Genomic DNA, 22,693 nt, shown 5'->3' with positions numbered 1-22,693 from the left:
TATTTCTGTTTTTTTACTACAGTATTTATGCTATAGTACACTAGAGAAAACACTACAGTGAATACTATAGTATTCCGACCGTAGTATACACTGCAATATTTTTTCATGTGGGTCCCTCTCCTTTTTTCTCTCTTCCTCTTCCAGATTGGAATGAGGTATGATGGGTAAGGGCTACAGCCGAGAGAGAGAGAGAGAGAGAGAGAGAGAGAGAGAGAGAGAGAGAGAGAGAGAGAGAGAGAGAGAGAGAGAGAGAGAGAGAGAGAGAGAGAGAGAGAGAGAGAGAGAGAGAGAGAGAGAGAGAGAGAGAGAGAGAGAGAGAGAGAGAGAGAGAGAGAGAGAGAGAGAGAGAGAGAGAGAGAGAGAGAGAGAGTGTGTGTGGCATGATTAGATGATGTTCAAGGACAGCCAAGCTGTGTGTGAGAGATAACACTGGTCCTGGCTATTGCAGCTCCTCTCTCTGACCTAGCTATTAATCACAGGGTGTATATGTGTGTGTTTGTTTGTTTGGGTCTGGCAGAGTGTGCGTTGCTTAGTTACAATGGAGTCTGATCCTGCTACTCAATGGAATGTCTAATACATCTTTCTCTCTCTATCCATCTCCCTCTCTACTAATACTGCTCTAATTACTGCCTGGGAGATTATTGTTGTTGTGTGTGTGTGGGTGGGGGGGTTGGGGTAGCATCATTTTCGTGTCAGCAGCAGTTTTATTTAGCCTTTGTTGTTTATGCCTCTTCCACTAATTCCCCCTCTACAGTACAGAGTGTACACTCCTTAGGGACGCTCAGACTACAGACTCCTTAAGGACCCTCTGCTGTGTGTCCTCCTTCATTTTGAGTAAGAATGGGAGTGGGAGGTGAAGGGATTTGAACATGGATCAGTTGAGTAACCGTATTACAGAGGTCCCCTGCTGTGTCATCAGAAAGTGGATATTAATACGTCTTGTAACTGTCTGTACATGAATATAGGAGAAACAAGGCGATTTTCCATTTTGAATCAGGACTCTCCATCTCCCTCTCTCTCTTCAGCTCCTCTTCTCTCCCTCTCTCTCCAGGTCCACTGCCCTGCTATGAAGGGTTTACAGCTCTACTGTAACATTGTCCCTTTTAACTTTTCTCACCTTCCACAACTGTCTTTATCTCTCCTCCAAGCTCCTTGCTCCTGTTCCAAGGGTTTTTCAAAGCTGGGTTACTAACATTATCCTCTCTCTCTCTCTCTCTCTCTCTCTCTCTCTCTCTCTCTCTCTCTCTCTCTCTCTCTCTCTCTCTCTCTCTCTCTCTCTCTCTCTCTCTCTCTCTCTCACTCTCACTCTCACTCTCTCTCTCACTCTCTATTCAGCCCCTCTCTCATGTTCGGAGGGTTTTACAGAGCTGGGTTACTATAACGGCTCTGTGTCTCAGACGGACTCTGGCGCTCTCTGCCTGCGGTGGACAGAGTTTCCAGACTACGTGCTGCAGTACCCTGGCCGAGGCCTTGGGGAGCACAGCTACTGCCGTAACCCTGACAGAGAGTCCAACCCCTGGTGCTTCTTCAGACAGACCTCTGGGGCCATCGGCTGGTCTTACTGCGACTGCCACCAGGGTAGGTCGACAGCACATATGTGAAATAGGCATATTAAATAAATGCAGTAGTTTGTGTGTATATACAGTACCAGTCAAAAGTTTGGACACACCTACTCATTCCTGGGTTTTTATTTATTTTTACTATTTTACTATTGTCTACATTGTCAAAACTATGAAATTACACATAATGGAATCATGTAGTAACCAAAAAAAGTTTTAAACAAATCAAAATATATTTTATATTTGAGATTCTTCAAAGTATCCACCCTTTGCCTTGATGACAGCTTTGCATAGTTTTGATGTCTTCATTATTGTTCGTCAGTGTAGAAAATAATGAGAATAAAGAAAAACCCTGGAATGAGAAGGTGTGACCAAACTTATGTCTGGTACTGTGTATATATATATATATATATATATATACAAAACATGAAGAACATATTCCTAATATTGAGGCACCCCCCCTTTTGCCCTCAGAACAGTCTCAATTCATCAGGGCATGGACTCTACAAGGTGTCAAAAGCGTCCCATAGGGATGCTGGCCCATATTGACTCCAATGCTTCCCACAGTTCTTGACACACTCAAACCAGTGTGCCTGGCACCTACTACGATACCCTGTTCAAAGGGATTTAAACCTTTTGTCTTGCCCATTCACCCTCTGAACGGCACAAATACACAATCCATGTCTCATTTACATTTACATTTAAGTCATTTAGCAGACGCTCTTATCCAGAACCTGTCTCCTCCCCTTCATCTATATGGATTGAAGTGGATTTAATGTGACATCAATAAGGGATGATGGCTTTCACCTGGATTCACCTGTGCAATCTATGTCATGGAAAGAGCAGGTGTTTTTGATGTTTTGTACACTCATTGTATATACAGTGCATTCGGAAAGTATTCAGACCCCTTCACTTGTTCCACGTTTTGTTACGTTACAGCCTTCTTCTAAAATTGAATCAAATACATTTTCCCCCATCATTTTACACACAATACCACATAATGACAAAACAAAAACAGGATTATGTCAAGGCATGGATCTGGGGTAGGGTACCAAAATATTTCTGCAGCAATGAAGGTCCCCAAGAACACAGTGGCCTCCACCATTCTTAAATGGAAGAAGTTTGGAACCACCAAGACTCTTCTTAGAGCTGGCCGCCCGGCCAAACTGAGCAACCGGGGGAGAAGGTCTTGGTCAGGGAGATGTTTATATATCTGGCATTGCTCATCAAAAAATGTATACACTGTATTGGATACTATTCTATGGTATCTTAGTCACTTAATAATATTTACATATCTGCCATTACTCATCTCATATGTATATACTGTTTTCTATACTATTCAACGGTATCTCAGTCACTTAATAATGTTTACATATCTTGCATTACTCATCTCATATGTATATACTGTATTCTATACTATTCTATGTATCAAATCAAATTTTATTTGTCACATACACATGGTTAGCAGGTGTTAATGCCAGTGTAGTGAAATGCTTGTGCTTCTACTTCTACAGTGCAGTAATAACCAACGAGTAATCTAACCTAACAATTTCACAACAACTACCTTATACACACAAGTGTAAAGGAATGAAGAATATGTACGTAAAGATATATGAATGAGTGATGGTACAGAACGGCATAGGCAAGATGCAGTAGATGGTATCGAGTACAGTATATACATATGAGATGAGTAATGTAGGGTATGTAAACATTATATGAAGTGGCATTGTTTAAAGTGGTTAGTGAATTTAAAAAATCATACATTTTTACATTGTTAATGTGGCTGGAGTTGAGTCAGTATGTTGGCAGCAGCCACTCAATGTTAGTGGTGGCTGTTTAACAGTCTGATGGCCTTGAGATAGAAGCTGTTTTTCAATCTCTCTGTCCCTGCTTTGATGCACCTGTACTGACCTCACCTTCTGGATGATAGCGGAGTGAACAAGCAGTGGCTCGGGTGGTTGTTGTCCTTGATGATCTTTATGGCCTTCCTGTGACATCGGGTGGTGTAGGTATCTTGTCCACTCTGAGATCGCTCATCCATAAGTATATAGTCTTAATTCATTCCAACTTAGATTTGTGTGTATTGGGTATATGTTGTTAGATATTACTGCACTGTTTGAGCTAGAAGAACAAGCATTTCTCTACACCCACAATAACATCTGCTAGTCGCATGTATGTGACACTCTGACAGAGCTCCAGAGTTCACTCTGACAGAGTCACTCTGACAGAGCTCCAGAGTTCCTCTGTGGAGATGGGAGAACCATCCAGAAGGACAACCATCTCTGCAGCACGCCACCAATCAGGCCTTTATGGTAGAGTGGCCAGATCGAAGCCACTCCTCAGTAAAAGGCACATGACAGCCCGCTTGGAGTTCGCCAAAAGTCACCTAAAGGACTCACACACCATGAGAAACAAGATTCTCTGGTCTGATGAATCCAAAATTGAACTCTTTGGCCTGAATGCCAAGCGTCATGTCTGGAGGAAACCAGGCACCGCTCATCACCTGGCCTTCCTACGGTGAAGCATGGTGGTGGCAGCATCATGTTATCAGCGGCAGGGACAGGTTTGAGGGAAAGATTAATGGAGCAAAGTACAGAGAGATCCTTCATTAAATTCTGCTCCAGAAGGCTCAGGACCTCAGTCTGGGGCGAAGGTTCACCTTCCAACAGGACAACGACCCTAAGCACACAGTCAAGACAACGCTGGAGTGGCTTAGGGACAAGTGTCTGAATGTCCTTTAGTGGCCCAGCCTGAGTTCAAACCCGATCTCTGGAGAGACCTGAAAATAGTTGTGCAGCGACGCTCCCCATCCAACCTGACAGAGCTTGAGAGGATCTGCAGAGAAGAATGGGAGAAACTCCCTCAAGAAGACTCACGGTTGTAATCGCTGCCAAAGGTGCTTCAACAAAGTACTGAGTAAAGGGTCTGAATTATGTACACGTGATATTTCAGTTATTTATTTTTAATAAATTAGTAAATGCTTATTAAAACACATTTTTGCTTTGTCATTATGGGGTATTGTGTGTAAATTGACGAGGGAAAAAACGATTTAATCAAATTTAGAATAAGGCTGTAATGTAACAAAATGTGAAAAAGGTTAAGGGTTTTGAAACATTCCAAATGCTCTATATAGGACAAATAGCAAATCATTTGGACATAATATTTGGATTTGATGAGATTCCTGTCATGTGTCTTTATTCCAGATTGTTGATTGGCTGATGTACATGTCCATCTCTCCCTCTCCTAGGTGCAGCTCGGCTGGTGGGCGGGACATCGTCAGGAAGTGGACGTGTGGAGGTGTACCTGAATGGCCAGTGGGGGGCAATGTGTGACTCTCATTGGACAGACAGAGATGCCAGTGTGATCTGCAGACAGCTAGGACTGGGGTAAGAGAGATGTGTGTGGTAGGAGTGTGTATGTTTGAGCGCCTCCTCATCATGATTGGCATTGTGGTATCGCAGCATTTCCATTTCATCTGTAAGATGAAGATCTGTAAGATTGTGTGTGTGTGTGTGTGTCCTCAGTGAGATCGGCACAGCGTTGCAGCACTCCCGGTTTGGCTCGGGCTCCGGTCTCTTCCACTATGAGCGGCTGGGTTGCCGTGGTGATGAGAGCTCCATCAGCCAATGCCGGAGCAGGACATTTGTTACCGGGGATTGTAGCCATGGAAACGAGGCAGGAGTGGTGTGTGCTCCACCAGAAGGTCAGTAGAAAGCATCGGGAGCTAGAGAGAAGGGAAGAAAGTGCATATTGTTACGTCTTGACCCTACTTAGCATCCATATTGGGTTATTGTTTCCTCCCCTAGGCAGTGGTCCTCCTCTACGATTGGTTGGAGGAGAGGAAGACTTTGAGGGGCGTGTTGAGGTGTTCCATGGCGGTAGGTGGGGCTCTGTCTGCGATGACCAATGGGACGACAGAGATGCAGAGGTGGTCTGTCGACAGCTGGGCTTCGGGTGAGTGTGTGTGTGTGTGTGTGTGTGTGTGTGTGTGTGTGTGTGTGTGTGTGTGTGTGTGTGTGTGTGTGTGTGTGTGTGTGTGTGTGTGTGTGTGTGTGTGTGTGTGTGTGTGTGTGTGTGTTTATGCGCGCACAAGAGAGAGAGAGAGGAGACAGAGGGAGTCTGTAGTAGCATTTATACTCAGCTAGAGGAAGAGTCATTATTGTGGTTTGACACATTGATGTACACATGTGTTTAGGGGTGTGGCGAAGGCCTGGTCATGGGCCCACTTCGGACAGGGCTCAGGTCCCATTCAATTGGACGCCGTAAGGTGTACAGGAAATGAACTCTTCTTGGACCAGTGTCTTCATGGAGACTGGGAACAACACAACTGTGACCATATGGAAGATGCTGGGGTGTCCTGCAGCCCCTACACAGGTACACACACACACACACACACACACACACACACACACACACACACACACACACACACACACACACACACACACACACACACACACACACACACACACACACACACACACACACACACACACCCTGAAAACAGATATAACATGCACACAAATGACTGTGTGTGTGTGTTCCAGACGGTGTGGTCCGGTTGGTAGGAGGAGACAGTCCATGGGAGGGTCGTGTGGAGGTGTTCCACTCTGGGGACTGGGGTACGGTGTGCGACGACCACTGGACTCAACAACACGCACAGGTGGTCTGTCGACAGCTCGGATACAGGTGTGTGGGTGTGTACTTTCCTTTGCAGACATGGCCACACTTGGAAGAGACAATAGTGCCCGTGTTGAATTTCATTGTTGTTGATTCCTGTAACTAGGGAGTCTCCACACTGTTCATGTTTTAAAGGTAGACTGATATGGCATCATCATAAATGTCGGAGCTTTATGGTAATCAACAACTACCAAGTTGTACCTTTAAGTTGAAGTAATTTCGTGGTCCACCACTAGGGGCCATGCTGACGTCATGGCTGACAGAACGTTTGGCAAGGGTTCCGGGCTCATCCTATTGGACGACGTTCGTTGTGAGGGGACGGAGTCATCCCTGCTGGACTGTCACCATGGCATATGGGGCCGTAGCGACTGTTCCCATGGAGAGGACGTGGGCGTCCGTTGCAGAGCCGGAGCTAAAGAAGAAGAGACCAATGAGGTCCCGGCTGTTGCACCTGCCACAGGTGAGCCTGACAATATGGCCAAACTTCCATCCAGCCCTTTTTTTTCTGGGGCCCAGTGACTACAAAGAAATATGTGATTTGTATCATGTCTGTGTGTTGCAGGTCCCCTGGTGCGTCTGGTAGGGGGTGGTAGCCATAAGGAAGGTCGTGTGGAGGTGTATCTCCATGGAGACTGGGGAAGTATCTGTGACTCAGGCTGGAGCAACCTGAACGCCGCCGTGGTCTGCAGACAGCTGGGCCACAGGTGAGTGTGTGTGTCTGTGTGCTTTACTGTGCACAGACCTACAGTTGAAGTCGGAGGTTTACATACACCTTAGTGAAATACATTTCAACTCAGTTTTTCACTATTCCTGACATTTAATTATAGTAAAACTTCCCTGTATTAGGTCAGTTAGGATCACCACTTTATTTTAAGAATGTGAAATGTCAGAATAATAGTAGAGAGAGTGATTTATTTCAGTTTTTATTTATTTCATTACATTCCCAGTGGGTCAGAAGTTTACATACTGTATCCTCAATTAGCATTTGGTATTATTGCCTTTAAATGGTTTAACTTCCACAAGCTTCCCACAATAAGTTGGATGAATTCTGGCCCATTCCTCCTGACAGAGCTGGTGTAACTGAGTCAGGCCTCCCTGCTCGCACATGCTTTTTCAGTTCTGCCCACACATTTTCTATAGGATTGAGGTCAGGGCTTTGTGATGGCCACTCCAATACCTTGACTTTGTTGTCCTTAAGCCCTTTTGCCACAACTTTGGAAGTATGCTTGGGGTCGTTGTCCATTTCGTAGACACATTTGCGACCAAGCTTTAACTTCCTGACTGATGTCTTGAGATGTTGCTTCGATATATCAACATAATTTTCCTCCCTCATGATGCCATCTATTTTGTGAGTGCACCAATCCCTCCTGCAGCAAAGCACCCCCACAACATGATGCTGCCACCTCTGTGCTTCACGTTTGGGATGCACACCTCTTTTTCCTACAAACATAACGATGGTCATTATGGCCAAACAGTTCTGTTTTTGTTTCATCAGACCAGAGGATATTTCTCCAAAAAGTACCATCTTTGTCCCCATGTACAGTTGCAAACCATAGTCTGGCTTTTTTAATGGCGGTTTTGGAGCAGTGGCTTCTTCCTTGCTGAGCGGCCTTTCAGGTTATGTCGATATAGGACTCGTTTTTCTATGGATATAGATACTTTTGTACCTTTTTCCTCCAATATCTTCACATGGTCCTTTGCTGTTGTTCTGGGATTGATTTGCACTTTTTGCACCAAAGTACGTTCATTTCTAGGAGACAGAATGTGTCTCCTTCCTGAGCGGTATGATGGCTGCGTGGTCCCATGGTGTTTACACTTGCGTACTATTGTTTGTACAGATGAAAGTGGTACCTTCAGGCGTTTGGAAATTGCTCCCAAGGATGAGCCAGACTTGTGGAGGTCTACAAAAAAAAAATTCTGAGGACTTGGCTGATTTCTTTTGATTTTCCATTGATGTCAATCAAAGAGGCACTGAGTTTGAAGATAGGCCTGGAAATACATCCACAGGTACACCTCCAATTGACTCAAATGATGTCAATTAGCCTAACAGAAGCTTCTAAAGCCATGACATAATTATCTGGAATTTTCCAAGCTGTTTAAAGGCACAGTCAACTTAGTGTATGTAAACTTCTGACCCACTGGAATTGTGATACAGTGAATTATAAGTGAAATAATCTGTCTGTAAAGAATTGTTGGAAAAATTACTTGTGTCATGCACAAAGTAGATGTCCTAACCTACTTGTCAAAACTATAGTTTGTTAACAAGTAATTTGTGGAGTGGTTGAAAAACAAGTTTTAATTACTCCAACATAAATGTATGTAAACTTCTGACTACAACTGTATGTGTGTTGAAGTAATTGTGTATTCAGTCTATCCAGCATTTTCAATGTTTCTTATCAATTATCTCAGTCTATCATCCTCACACTCCCACTCTTTCTCGTCCCCCTCTCCCTCAGTGGCCATGCGGTAGTGGTGGGTGGTTTCGGTCGGGGAAAGGGTCCCATCCACCTGGACCAGGTGAGGTGTAGGGGGAAGGAGGACTTCCTGGGGGAGTGTCCATCTCTGGGCCGGAGCCCTGCGGGCTGCAGACAGAGAGAGGATGCAGCGGTGAGCTGTGACCCCGCCCCCCAGGCAACAGAGGGCCAAGTCAGGCCAAGTGAGCGCACCTGTGGAGTGAGGAAGGTTGTGGAGGAAGGGAACGAGAGGAAGAGTGGAGTGGGAGGAGGAGGAGAGAATATACTCGGGTAAGAGAAGCTTTACCTACTGTTCAGATGTGCAGTATATCATACATGAGAACACATATACACATCTCCCCCTCTCCTCTAGCACGTCGTGGCCGTGGCAAGTGTCAGTGTGGTTGGGTTCTGAGGGGAAAGATGGCCATCCTATTTGCAGCGGAACTCTGATCACTCCCTGCTGGGCCCTCGCCTCCGCTCACTGCTTCACCAGGTGAGAGCACTTCTCCTTGGTCTTTTCTCCTTGGTCTTTTCTCCTTGGTCTTTTCCGGACATTTGTTTGCTCACTAGTTTTTGTTGCTCACGTCTTCTTTCTCTGCCTACATTTCTCCCCATCCAATTATCTGTCCCCCTTTTCAAAACCCTTACTCCCCCTATCTCTCCTTTGTCTCTCGCTCTCTCTCCCTCTCACTCCATCTCTCTCACTCCATCCTCTAGGTTTGGTATTGACCCGTCCCACTACGTTGTGCGCGTGGGGGGTTCCGACCGAACTCTGACCCTGGAGAAAGTGGTGGTCCACAGGAAGTTCAGGTCAGATCAGGGCCCTGGGGGTCATGACCTGGCCCTGCTGAGGGTGCCCAGCCCCAAGGGTCACTGTTTGACTTTTGACTCCCACACCAATGCTGCCTGCCTCCCCACCCCGGAAACTGCGGGTGGCAAGACCCCCTCCTCCTGCATCGCTGCGGTTACCGCAGGCTGGGACGGCCCAGGTACGCCTCACCTTCCACTCCCTCAACTCTGATCTCTCAACTATATCCTCGGAGGACATTGATTTGTGGTTTAGCATTGCCAACTTTGTTCTCTCTCTCTCCTTCCTACTATACATCCAATCTCCCCATTCGCTCACAATCTCTTACTCTTCCTCTAACCACTCCCCTTGTCCCTTCACAGATGCTGTGCTACAGTCCTGGGTACCCCTCCTGTCGTCATGGCAGTGTAAGAAGCGTTATGGGGATGGTTACTCTTCCCACGGCACGCTATGTGCCGGCAGCCCCCCTGACACACGGCGTCTCCACAAGAACAACGGTTGCCAAGGCAACTGGGGTGGCGGGCTGGTGTGCCAGGGAGATGAGGGGCGGTGGGTGTTGACCGGGATTGTCTCCGGGGGTTACGGTTGCAGTGACCCCTCAACCCCGGCCCTCTACACACGGGTCGGCCGGTTCCGGCGCTGGATCGAGGAGGTCACACAGCGGGAGCAGAACACACACAAACAGGAGCACGAGGAGCTCACACACACGGAGGAGCGGAGCATACTCGCATACGTTTATGACGAGCTGCAACACACACACTCCCAAGAGCAGAGCACACACACTGATGATCAATTCATACACACACAGCACAACAATATCCATACAAACGATCACAATGAGCATAAACACACTCACACTCACAATCTGCAAAGCAACACTCACAATGAGCTCAAACACACACACAATCAGCATGCACATACACACACTCACGATAAACACTCCCAGACCCGCGAAGCTGTCACTCACACACATGCCCTGGTCTGATCGGTGACACGCCATTGGCTCACCGGCCGTGCCATGTGACTTTCCGAGGAAGAGGAGGAAGAATGGATGATAAAGGAGGAAGAGGAGGAGGACATGTTGGAAAAGAAGTAGGGGGTGAAAGAGGAAAAGACATCAGAGATCCTCCTCTCCCTCTGCCTCTTGACCCAGACGATGTAAACCTCTAATATTCATGTCAACTCTGTCTGATTATTATCATAACTTAGCTGTGGTGTGTGTGTTACGCTAGCTGTGGGGTGTGTGTGAAACGCTAGCTGTGATGTGTGTGTGAAACGCTAGCTGTGATGTGTGTGTGTTACGCTAGCTGTGTGGTGTGTGTGTTACGCTAGCTGTGGGTTGTGTGTGTTACTCTAGCTGTGGGGTGTGTGTGTTACGCTAGCTGTGTGTTGTGTGTGTGTTACGCTAGCTGTGTGTTGTGTGTGTGTGTTACGCTAGTTGTGTGTGTGTTACGCTAGCTGTGTGTTGTGTGTTACGCTAGCTGTGGGGTGTGTGTGTTACGCTAGCTGTGTGTTGTGTGTGTGTTACGCTAGCTGTGGTGTGTGTGTGTGTTACGCTAGCTGTGGGGTGTGTGTGTTACTTTACCTGTGGTGTGCGTGTGTTTGTGTGTGTGTTACGCTAGCTGTGGTGTGTGTGTGTTACGCTAGCTGTGGTGTGTGTGTGTTACGCTAGCTGTGGGGTGTGTGTGTTACTTTACCTGTGGTGTGTGTGTTTGTGTGTGTGTGTTACGCTAGCTGTGGGTTGTGTGTGTGTTACGCTGGCTGTGGGTTGTGTGTGTGTTACGCTAGCTGTGGGTGTGTGTGTTACACTAGCTGTGGGTTGTGTGTGTTACACTAGCTGTGGGTTGTGTGTGTTACACTAGCTGTGGGTTGTGTGTGTTACGCTAGCTGTGGGTTGTGTATGTGTTACGCTAGCTGTGGGGTGTGTGTGTTACACTAGCTGTGGGGTGTGTGTGTTACACTAGCTGTGGGTTGTGTGTGTTACGCTAGCTGTGGGTTGTGTGTGTTACGCTAGCTGTGGGTTGTGTGTGTGTTACACTAGCTGTGGGGTGTGTGTGTGTTACACTAGCTGTGGGGTGTGTGTGTGTTACGCTAGCTGTAGGTTGTGTGTTACACTAGCTGCTGTGTGTGTTACGCTAGCTGTGGGGTGTGTGTGTTACGCTAGCGGTGGGGTGTGTGTGTTACACTAGCTGTGGGGTGTGTGTGTTACACTAGCTGTGGGGTGTGTGTGTGTTACGCTAGCTGTAGGTTGTGTGTTACACTAGCTGCTGTGTGTGTTACGCTAGCTGTGGGGTGTGTGTGTTACGCTAGCGGTGGGGTGTGTGTGTTACACTAGCTGTGGTGTGTGTGGGTGTGTGTGTGTGTTATGCTAGCTGTGGTGTGTGTGTGTTATGCTAGCTGTGGTGTGTGTGTGTTATGCTAGCTGTGGGGTGTGTGCGCGTATGGGTGCCATATGTGTGTGTGTGTGTGTGGAGGGGAGGTGGGATCCTATATTGATCATGTTTAGACATGTCTTTTCTCTGACAGTGGGGTTGGCTTTTTTATGATTGGTCTTATGATGCCCTATTTAAATGTAAAGTCCATCCAGACTGATTGGTTATTCCTTAACCAGTGGTTTTAAAAAATGCTGTTCTTCAAAAGCTGTTCTGGACCATCAAATACCACAGTTGTATTTCTGAAGATGCTATTTAATTTACCTGGGAAATGGACTGGACTTTCTCTTCTTTCGAATGTGAACTGGACAACTCTTCTTCTCTCCTTTCAAATAAACTGGACATTCTTGGGGGCTTAAAGCCGGACTCTTTGGGGGACAGCAGTTAAGCCTTGAAGTGTGGGCCAGTAACCTGAGCTTAATGGTTCCAGTTCCCAGATTGCATCTGCCGCTGTGCCCTTGAGCAAGACACTTTACTGTTAGATCTAATTGCTCCAGGGATCCTGCACTGTGGCATACCCTGTGCCTCTCAACCGCACTGCAACATCACAAAAAAAGGACAATACAATTGTATGCTACTGTACTCTACTCTGTTCTATTCCTAATGTACTATGCTCTTCTCTCTCCTGTCAAAGCCATAGAGCCAAGGGATAGATGGATCATATTCATTATTTTCTACTGATCTCCCTGAACTGTTCTAGTTGTTAACATTGTCTGTAAATAGTTCTGATTGTTTGTGTGTTGCATTAATTATTGTCTTATTCCGATGGCCAAACAGTTAGACTTCCTGTAGTTGAATGTTCCCGTCTCTGTTCTCTGAGCGAATGTGTGTGATCTAACCAGTAGACGGCTATGTTGTTCAGAGCCATGATTTAGCGTACGCTTGAGGGAGAAGTTGTCCCTAACCACCGATCTAGGATCAGATTAGCCAACTCCAAAACTTAGCCATTGGGGAGGATACAAAAAGATATGACCCAGGAGCAGTGGTTAGGGACAATGGCTCCTAACCCCAGACAGTATATGACCATGATTGTTTTCTGTTCTTGTTTTGTTACTGGATGGACTTCCTCATTCGTGTGCTGTGCCCTGGTGTTGTGTAGCATATTGTATTCTATAACTAATTGTTTCTCTCAAACAGGAAATGCTCCTATGCCTCTTTTTTGAATCCTCTACAGACGCCTACCTATCCAGTAACATGATGTGGTATATACTATATAATCATTTCATGAGACTCCTCCCTGATGCTTGAATAAAACACTGTCCAGAGAATCATATTAAGTCAATGTAAATACAGTATTTCCATAGCTGGACATATTCAACCAAACCCACATTGCATACTGTACACAGGGTCTGTGCGCACATAGGCAGGCACTGGGTAAACAATGCTTTTGCGGGTTTGATTGAATCCCGGCCAGTGGATTCATGTCTCTGTTTAACGCTGTGAAGAGTCTGGCTCAGTAGAAATGTTAAAACGATCTTACCATCTGTGTGTTCCTCTGACGGGTCTGTCTCTGTACTGGAACATGGTGGACTATTAAAAGAGAGCAGGTCCTGTGTTGGTCTCGATGTGGACTTTTCTTAAATAAAACAGCTGCTTGATGGGTAGGTCCTGTGGTGAGCTGTATGTGGCTGTACTGGTCCTTACCTCATAGTATCACCTGGGGGGGGAACTGTCCCTTTAAGAGCAGGAGTTGAGGGACACCGATTAGCTAAAAGTGTGAATGAGTGGGTTACGGTGGCGAAAAAGAAAGGAAACGAGGAGTAAAGTTGTGGTGGAAAACAGGAAACCTCTAGACTCGTTTTTAGTCGGAGTGATAGTTTTGGACCAATGTAACCTGGGAGATCCTTTTGAAGTCAAGTTACTGTCATCGATGCGTTGGGTGACGTGGCGTCAGTGAGGGTCACAAGAAGTGGGCTCATTTGGATTTCATGTGTGTCTGCGGAGTAGAAGAATCGTACATTGGGCCTAAAGAAGATATATGAGTGGAATGTTTTGTGTATGGCTCTTCAAAGCAGAGCGCCTATAAAGGCGGTTCTCTCTGGGCCGGCCTATAAAGTGTGAAGATGTAACACCTAAGGAAGTAGGTGGAGTAGTTGGCGCATGCTGACTGACCCGTATGGTAGATCAAATGAATTTATTCACTCTATCCATGTACAGAAGTCAGAGTTTACATACACCTTCGCCAAATACATTTAAACTCAGTTTTTCATAATTCCTGACATTTAATCCTAGTAAGAATTCCCTGCTTTAGGTCAGTTAGGATCACCACTTTATTTTAAGAATGTGAAATGTCAGAATAATAGTAGAGAGAGTGATTTATTTCAGTATTTATTTGATCACATTCCCAGTGGATCAAAAGTTTACATACACTCAATTAGTATTTGGTAGCATTGCCATTAAATTGTTTAACTTGGGTCAAACGTTTTGGGTAGCGTTCCACAAGCTTCCCACAATAAGTTGAGTGAATTTTGGCCCATTATTCCTGACAGAGCTGGTGTAACTGAGTCAGGTTTGTAGGTCTCCTTGCTCGCACATGCTTTTTCAGTTCTGACAACAAAATGTCTATTTGATTGAGGTCAGGGCTTTGTGATGACCACTCCAATATCTTTTGTTGTCTTAAGCCATTTTGCCACAACTTTGGAAGTATGCTTTGGGTCGTTGTCCATTTGGAAGACCCATTTGTGACCAAGCTTTAACTTCCTGACTGATGACTTGAGATGTTGCTTCAATATATCCACATAATTGTCCTACCTCATGAAGCTATCTATTTTGTGAAGTGCACCAATCCCTCCTGCAGCAAAGCACCCCCACAGCATGATGTTTGGGATGGCGTTCTTCAGCTTGCAAGCCTCACCCTTTTTCCTCCAAACATAACAATGGTCATTATGGCCAAACAGTTATATTTTTGTTTCATCAGACCAGAGGACATTTCTCCAAAAAGTACAATCTGTGTCCCCATGTGCAGTTACAAACCAGTCTGTCTTTTTTTTTATGGCGGATTTGGAGCAGTGGCTTCTTCCTTGTCGATATAGGACTCGTTTTACTGTGGATATAGATACTTTTGTACCTGTTTCCTCCAGCATCTTCACAGGGTCCAGTGCAGCTGTTCTGGGATTGATTGCACTTTTCACACCAAAGTATGTTCATCTCTAGGAGACAGAACACATCTCCTTCCTGTGCGGTATGACGGCTGCGTGGTCCCATGGTGTTTATACTTGTTTGTACAGATGAACGTGGTACCTTCAGGCGTTTGGAAATTGCTCCCAAGGATGAACCAGACTTGTGGAGGTCTACAACTTTTTTTCTGAGGTCTTGTCTGATTTCTTTTGATTTCCCCATTTACCCACTGTGTTTGAAGGAAGGCCTTGAAATAGATCCAGAGGTACAATTGACTCAAATTATGTCAATTAGCCTATCAAAAGCTTCTAAAGCCATGACATCATTTTCTGGAATTTTCCAAGCTGTTTTAAGGCACAGTCAACTTAGTGTATGTAAACTTCTGACCCACTGGAATTGTGATACAGTGAATTATAAGTGAAATAATCTGTAAAGAATTGTTGGAAAAAAAGACTTGTGTCATGCACAAAGTAGATGTGCTAACCAACTTGCCAAAACTATAGTTTGTTAACAAGACATTTGTGGAGTGGTTGAAAAACGAGTTTTAATGACTCAAACCTGTGTATGTAAACTTCCGACTTCAACTATGTGAAGAGTCTCTCCCTTCTCATGTTGGGCTATACAGTATGAGTTGGGCTATATGAGATGGCCTGTAAGAGCCTCCGTGCACAAACCCCTTCAGTGCCATATATGCAAAAGATTTGGACACGTGTCAAGTGTATGCAGACAGGAAGAGAGTCCAGTGGAGGAGGTGAAAAGAGTGGAAGGAGCGAGTAGAGCTGAAGAAGCAATGGTAGGAGAGCCTACACCAGTGACTGTTTCTCAGCAACCGAGGGATCCTGATATATTGCATGTTAAAAAGGTGGACTACGTAACATTTATTGCAATGGTCTTAACCTGCACAGCAGAAATGGCGTCCTCCAGCAGTTTCCTGTCTGAAGATCAGTTCCAGTGCTCCATCTGTCGGGATGTGTTCACTGAGCCAGTCACCACATGTGGACACACCTTCTGCAAGGCCCGTTTTAGTGGATACTGACTTGTGCCCGTCACCACTGTGGAAGTGGCCTTCAAACAAGAGACCATGGGCCCTGTTTCCCAAAAGCACCCTGGTCTCCCATGGGTTAACTGATGATGAAAACTCACTGGTCATCTACCCCGTCAGTCACATGGCCTAGTAAACTTGTTGAGAGGAGAACTGAAAATGTTCATCCTACATCATGTTCTGTTTGCCTAGCTATGTACACTGAGAGTACAAAACATTCAGGACATGACATAGACGTGGTGAATTTTTTATTTAACACATTCTCATTTGCAGCAACGACCTGGGGAATAGTTACAGGGGAGAGGAGGGGGATGAATGAGCCAATTGTTAACTGGGGATTATTAGGTGACCGTGATGGTTTGAGGGCCAGATTGGGAATTTAGCCAGGACACCAGGGTTAATATCCCTACGATAAGTGCCATGGGATCTTTAATGACCTCAGAGAGTCAGGACACCCATTTAACATCCCATCTGAAAGATGGCACCCTACACAGGGCAGTGTCCCCAATCACTGCCCTGGAATATATATATTTTTTTTAGACCAGAGGAAAGAGTGCCCCCTACTGGCCCTCCATTACCACTTCCAGCAGCATCTGGTCTCCCATCCAGGGACTGACGAGAACCAACCCTGCTTAGCTTCAGAAGCAAGCCAGCAGTGGTATGCAGGTGAAAGATATGATCCCTTATTGATGTCACTTGTTAAATCCACTTTAAACAGAGTAGATGGAGAGGACAGGTTAAAGAATCATTTTTAAGCCTTGAGAAAATGGGCCATACAAAATATTGAAATGCCTTTGAACCGGGCATGGTTGTAGGTGCCAGGCACACCAGTTTGAGTATACAGAACTGCAACGCTGCTGGGTTTTTCACACTCAACAGTTTCCCATGTGCATCAAGAATGGTCCACCACCCAAAGGACATCCAGCCAACTTGACACAGCTGTGGGAAGCATTGGATTTAACATGGGCCAGCATCCCTGTGGACTGCCTTCGACACCTTGTAGAGTCCATGCCCGGCAAATTGAGAGTGCTCTGAGGGCAAAGGGGAGCGCAACTCAATATTAGGAAGGTGTTCCTAATGTTTTGTATTCTCAATGGATATCAAAATGTCGAACGTTCATGGTATACTGTTCAATCTAATGTGAAGGTTAAACAGAATACATACTTGACTAAGCTCTAAGAAGGAATGAGTGACTGGTATCGAGTTCTCTCTCGAAATATGTTATCTAATTCCACAGAATCATGCACCATTCATCTGACAGAAAGGGCAGGTTTTCTGCATTTATTGACACTAATCTGTTCCCTGTTCTTCTAAGTATATGAAGCGCTAACGCCCCCTTTTGGCCTCCGATAGTACTGTTCTTCAGTGGCTGACCTTGAGAGCTGCATCTTAGCCCAGGGCACCAGGTCAGATTGAACAATGACAATATGACTAAAGTTCCCTGTGGAGACCAGGGGTAATTCTCAATAGTCTTTCCTCTTCTGCTTGGACATTCAAGTGCTACTTGGACATTCATCCTTTGTGTATGGTCAGTTTTCATAGAGAGACGGTGTGTTTCTGCACTGTGATGGAGTATAATAGAGTAAATATCACGATCTAGTCAGTGAACAAGGAGAGTAATTCAAGCTAAGTGTCAAGACTGGTGGAGGAGGACCCTCGGACCTTCTCTTTTCCCTCTGACATTTGGAGGAGGCGGGAAGACGACGAGATGAGAGACATGAGGAATTGAGGAAAGACTTGAGAATGAGCGCCGGCTTTCTATTCCCAGCTCATCTCTACATGTCTGTGACCTTTGAGAAGACAGAAAAAGGTAGAGAACAAGAGCGATAGAGGCAGATGGCCAGAGAAATAAATAGCATGCTGGAAAGGTGATGGTAGGTTGGTTGATAAACCTGTGTGTCAGTACTAGTATACACGTGTGTGTTCATGCACTTGTCTATTTGATGGTGGTGGTGTGTGTGTGTTGGAAGCTGACCTGCAGCAGTGTCCTCATTAATCACTGAGAAAGACAGGGGCCAAGAGACTTGTCCTACATCTCAGACACACACAGGAATACGCAGTCCGCCGTAAATAAGGTTATACACAGGAGTATACAGTCTGCCTTAAATAAGGTTCCAATACTGCCCTAAATAGGCATAGGCTAGAGTCACCTCCATGAGAACAGGACAGGAAAGCTTTAAATAAGACTTTAAAAGGCCAGACAGACACACCATCAATAGCTTTAGGGCACATGTCAAACTCATTCCACAGAAGGCCAAGTGTCTGCTGGGTTTCGCTCTTCCCTTGTACTTGATTGATGAATGACGGTCACTAATTATTGTCTCGGTTTTAATTGAAAGGAAAAACCAGCAGACACTACGCCCTCCCTAGCACACCACTTTGAGGCAATCTACTGGGCATGCATTCTTAGGGTTCGCAGGACATTGGAACACCTAGGCCTCGATTTAATCAGATCAAGCCTTAAAAATCGTTAGCAGACATCCACATAGTGGATGTTTTGGAAGTGTAACTGCGGTATGAGCTGACAAATAGGCGAGTGGCTGCTCACGCCACAACCCACTCCCTTATTATCCCTACAGTTAGAAGTTCAAAACAGAGATAGAAATTGGAGACTTATGCATGCTTTCATGTACATTTGGATGTGGATGTATAACCCATCAGTCTACTCGAGGTGTAGACAACAGAACATCATACAATTCCGTTTTTGAACTTGTAATGCAGCTGCACAAATTAAGGCCACTGCATAGGATTTTGTCAGATTATAAAATTGGGTGGTTTCGTTTAATCCAATGGCAGTTTCCGCAAAAAGACAATGCTAGGAGCCGCTTGTGAATTTCACAGCTCTAACGCAGTACCACCTCCAAAATATCCGCTGTGTGGGTGGCGGCTAGCGCAGGCCTGATATCATCTAGCCCCTAGTTTTACGTTAAGAGAGACACGGAGACAAAACTGTGCTGAAATAGTATTTTTATTAAATACTTTCAAGATCCAAGTTTTGAAGAATAACAAAGCTATGATAAAGGACCTACTAACAATTAAGACAAACATTTGATCGTCCTCAATTCATGATTTTAATTTACCGTACATCATGATCATGCAAAAAAACTCCAGCATCCAACGACTGCTGGGGAAAGAAAGCGCAGCCAGACAGGTTAACATCACAACGCAGGGAGAGTACTGACAATGAGCTTCATAACAAGCCAAGGCTCCTCAATCCTTTTTGTAATTAAATAGTATTTTTTTTGTTTATTTTATTATCTGTCACCTATTTTAATATGCTGGACGGAGGCAGAGTTTTTATTTTTATTCATTTCAAAATATGCAAATATAATAGTTAATATATACCCTTATCCTCTGTCCTAGTTCAGGTAGGTGCACGGTGGAGATGCTGAAACTGAAACATGCATACATTGCTCTCTGGTTTAACTCCATAAATACTTCTCTGATCTCTGAACACTTCTCTCCACATGAATGGGCAATATAAGGACTAAAATCCACTGTCTGGGTGAAATAAAATTAATTTACTGGTAATCAATAAAAATTCAGTTGTCTCCTCATTTACCCTCCATTCCTCCTGTGTGTTTGTGTAACAGATTTATATCCTCAACAACTGATCTGAATTAAGTCCCTTCCATCCCTGTTATATTCGAACCAGCTAGTCTGATCAGTTTAATAGTTGGCCTAACTTCAGTGTGCGCGCGTGTATAGAATGCAGAACTTTCCAAAAAGCAGAGTAACATTTTTTTTTTCAAGAAAACCCAAACCAACAAACAGAGACGCACACACATATATATAAACACACACACACACACACACACACACACACACACACTCAAACAGACACACACACACGGAGAGACAGTTACTCATGATGTGACAAAAACACGAACAGTGCCAGGGTTTCACCGTGGGCACTGCAGTGGTGTAGATAGTTTACAAAACCTGACGCCACAGTGTGTATTTACACAGGATATTATGAGACTGACAGCTCAGGACATCAGGTTGAAATAAGAATTTGGGAGGTGTTTGTGTTGATATCCATGTGTGTGTGTGTGTGGTCAGAGGTTGTCAAAATGGTGTCAGTAACATGGACATGGGACTAGAGCCAGTTAGTGTGTGTTAGACAAGTTTCCACCCCTTTGTCATGCACTCTGAGTGACTCCTAGACACACGTACATGCTATGTACAATCTCACACACACACACCATGTAAACACAGCCAGGGGGTGGGAGTGGGAAACAGAGAATGGAGGGACAAAAAAACAAATAGGACAAGAAAAGGGGAGAGGAAGAAGGAAAACATTTAAAATGCAGATGCCTTTTCCCCCAAATTTGCCATCTCCCACTGCAGAACGATAAAACAGACAGCAGGTACATATTGCAAGTTCACTTTCACAAACCTTTTTTTTTTTTTACTCAGTCGCTTAAAATTGACTACATCAGACTCAGTCCACAGAAACGCAACATAAACACAAGGCTAAAAACACAACAGAAACAGTGCTCTCGAATGCACCACTACCTTCTCTTTTAAAAAAAAACACACAAAAAAAACAAACTCGTACAAAGCCTAAAGTTCTACACTTTGGTGCTTCACCTTTTGATATCAAGTTTCTCGCATCAGGTTCTTACATATTTCTGATTGAAACAACTGTCCTTCCATATAGAATTCTGCTTGGGATTTCTCCATTTACATTCTCTGGGAAAGAGAGCAATTCCTGCTCCGGAGATAATTTTTTTCTCCAACATGTCATCTACTACCATCACACACACTCTCCTCTCATCGTATATATAAATGCTTGTTAGGGTTGGGTGTTCTCTTGTACTAGTCATATATTACACTGTATACTCATTCTCATAACTGTCATCACAAGTTCATGAACCCGTTCCTCTCCGCTCCTCTCATCTCAAAATGGCGGCCATGGACGGGAGACAAAATGGCTGCCGGGTGGGAGGGGTCAGAGGTCAAAGGACGAGCCCTCCTATTGGCTGTCAGATGCATGCATCATCCCACAGGGGCGGAATCCACACTTGGCCGGCCCCCAGCGGATCAAAGGATAGACTGGATTGGTTGGTGTTGTGGAGAGGGTGCAGTCTGGCCCGGCCGGGCTCCTGGCATTGGTCAACCCACAAAGAGGACACGCCCCCAAAACACACGCCGAAAACACGCCCCAAAACTCACACTCCAATAGACTGGAGTGTTTGGACACCTGAGAGAAAGCGAAAGAGCCAGAACTTTTAACCCTTTGAATATTCCAAAGTAAGTGTAAGTGTAAGTAAGTGTGTGTGTGTACCAGTTCACTGCAGCGGTGCAGCCGGAGCCCCAGAGCAGTGGAAGTGGACATTGAGCCACTTGCTGTCACGGCGATGCCACACCCTGGTCTCCTCCGATTGGCTGGAGCGGGGGCGTCCCTGACCGTCGACGAATTGCGTGAGGCGGATGTAGGCGATGCAGGCAGCCTCCTCTCCAATCAGGTGAACGTGGGGGTTCAGCAGGGTGGTGTGGACCGGCTTACTGTTCTTACTCAGCACTGTAGGAACACAAAGATAAAACATGTTTGGATCTTTCTGCTGAACTCATTCATTGTATGGAAGTGTGTTTGCATGTACAGTGAATTCGGAAATTATTCAGACCCCTTGACTTTCACATTTTGTCAGGTTACAGCCTTATTCTAAAATTGGTTAAATAATTTCTTACCCCTCAATCCACAAACAATACCCCATAACGACAAAGCAAAACAAGGTTTGTGTACATTTTTTTGCAAATGTATTAAAAATACAAGACTGAAATATCATATTTACATAAATACTTTGAAGCACATTTGGCAGTGATTACAGCCTAGAGTCTTCTTGGGTATGACGCTACACGTTTGGGACACCTGTATTTGGGAAGTTTCTGACATTCTTCTCTGCAGATCCTCTCAAGCTGTCAGGTTGGATGAGGCGTCGCTATACAGCTATTTTCTGGTCTCTCCGGAGATGTATGATGGGGTTTAAGTCCGGGCTTTGGCTGGGCCACTCAAGGAAATTCAGAGACTTGTCCCGAAGCCACTCCAGCGTCGTCTTGACTGTGTGCTTAGGGTCGTTGTCCTGTTTGAAGGTGAACCTTACGCCCCAGTCAGGTCCTGAGCGCTCTGGAGCAGGTTTTCATCAAGGATCTCTGTACTTTGCTCCGTTCATCTTTCCCTCGATCCTGACTCGTCTCCAAGTCCCTTCCGCTGAAAAACATCCCCACAGCATGATGCTGCCACCACGCTTCACTGTAGATTGTGCCAGGTTTCCTCCAGAAAAGCTTAGCATTCAGGCCAAATAGTTCAATGTTGGTTTCATCAGACCAGAGAATCTTGTTTCTCATGGTCAGAGTCCTTTGCCTTTGGGCATCTCCAAGAAGGCTATCATGTGCATTTTGATGAGGAGTGCTATAGAGATGGTTGTCCTTCTGGAAGGTTCTCCTATCTCCACACAGGAATTCTCAATCTCTGTCAAGAGTGACCATCGGGTTCTTGGTCAGCTCCCTGACCAAGGTCTGCTCAGTCTTGGTGGTTCCAAACGTCTTCCTTTTAAGAATGGAGGCCACTGTGTTCTTGGGGACCTTTAATACTG

General features: G+C 45.3%; 2 protein-coding genes across 8 annotated transcripts in view; one reads left to right on the top strand and one right to left on the bottom strand.

Annotated features, from left to right (window-relative positions):
- The window catches only part of LOC124040068 (neurotrypsin-like), a 47,506-nt gene extending 36,711 nt beyond the window's left edge, over window positions 1-10,795 (top strand). Inside the window, exons 3-14 of the mRNA XM_046356851.1 lie at window positions 1,336-1,578; window positions 4,807-4,945; window positions 5,084-5,262; window positions 5,366-5,513; window positions 5,755-5,933; window positions 6,107-6,248; window positions 6,476-6,699; window positions 6,802-6,943; window positions 8,696-8,983; window positions 9,066-9,188; window positions 9,413-9,684; window positions 9,866-10,795. Of these exons, the coding sequence (XP_046212807.1) occupies window positions 1,336-1,578; window positions 4,807-4,945; window positions 5,084-5,262; window positions 5,366-5,513; window positions 5,755-5,933; window positions 6,107-6,248; window positions 6,476-6,699; window positions 6,802-6,943; window positions 8,696-8,983; window positions 9,066-9,188; window positions 9,413-9,684; window positions 9,866-10,488 (2,702 nt within the window). The 3' untranslated portion in view covers window positions 10,489-10,795. The remainder of the gene's footprint in view (window positions 1-1,335; window positions 1,579-4,806; window positions 4,946-5,083; window positions 5,263-5,365; window positions 5,514-5,754; window positions 5,934-6,106; window positions 6,249-6,475; window positions 6,700-6,801; window positions 6,944-8,695; window positions 8,984-9,065; window positions 9,189-9,412; window positions 9,685-9,865) is intronic.
- Window positions 10,796-19,044: 8,249 nt separating this feature from the next.
- LOC124040066 (calcium/calmodulin-dependent protein kinase type II subunit gamma-like) overlaps window positions 19,045-22,693 on the bottom strand; it is a 40,021-nt gene continuing 36,372 nt past the window's right edge. For all 7 annotated transcript variants that reach the window (XM_046356844.1, XM_046356847.1, XM_046356846.1 and 4 more), the window contains 2 exons: window positions 21,385-21,621; window positions 19,045-21,300 (listed from right to left, as the gene is read on the bottom strand). In XM_046356844.1, coding sequence (XP_046212800.1) covers window positions 21,389-21,621 — 233 coding nt within the window. In that variant the 3' untranslated portion in view covers window positions 19,045-21,300; window positions 21,385-21,388. The remainder of the gene's footprint in view (window positions 21,301-21,384; window positions 21,622-22,693) is intronic.

This window comes from Oncorhynchus gorbuscha, linkage group LG07 (genome assembly GCF_021184085.1).
Source record: "Oncorhynchus gorbuscha isolate QuinsamMale2020 ecotype Even-year linkage group LG07, OgorEven_v1.0, whole genome shotgun sequence".
Classification (NCBI taxonomy): Eukaryota; Metazoa; Chordata; class Actinopteri; order Salmoniformes; family Salmonidae; genus Oncorhynchus; species Oncorhynchus gorbuscha.
This window is presented reverse-complemented; position numbering and strand designations above follow the sequence as displayed.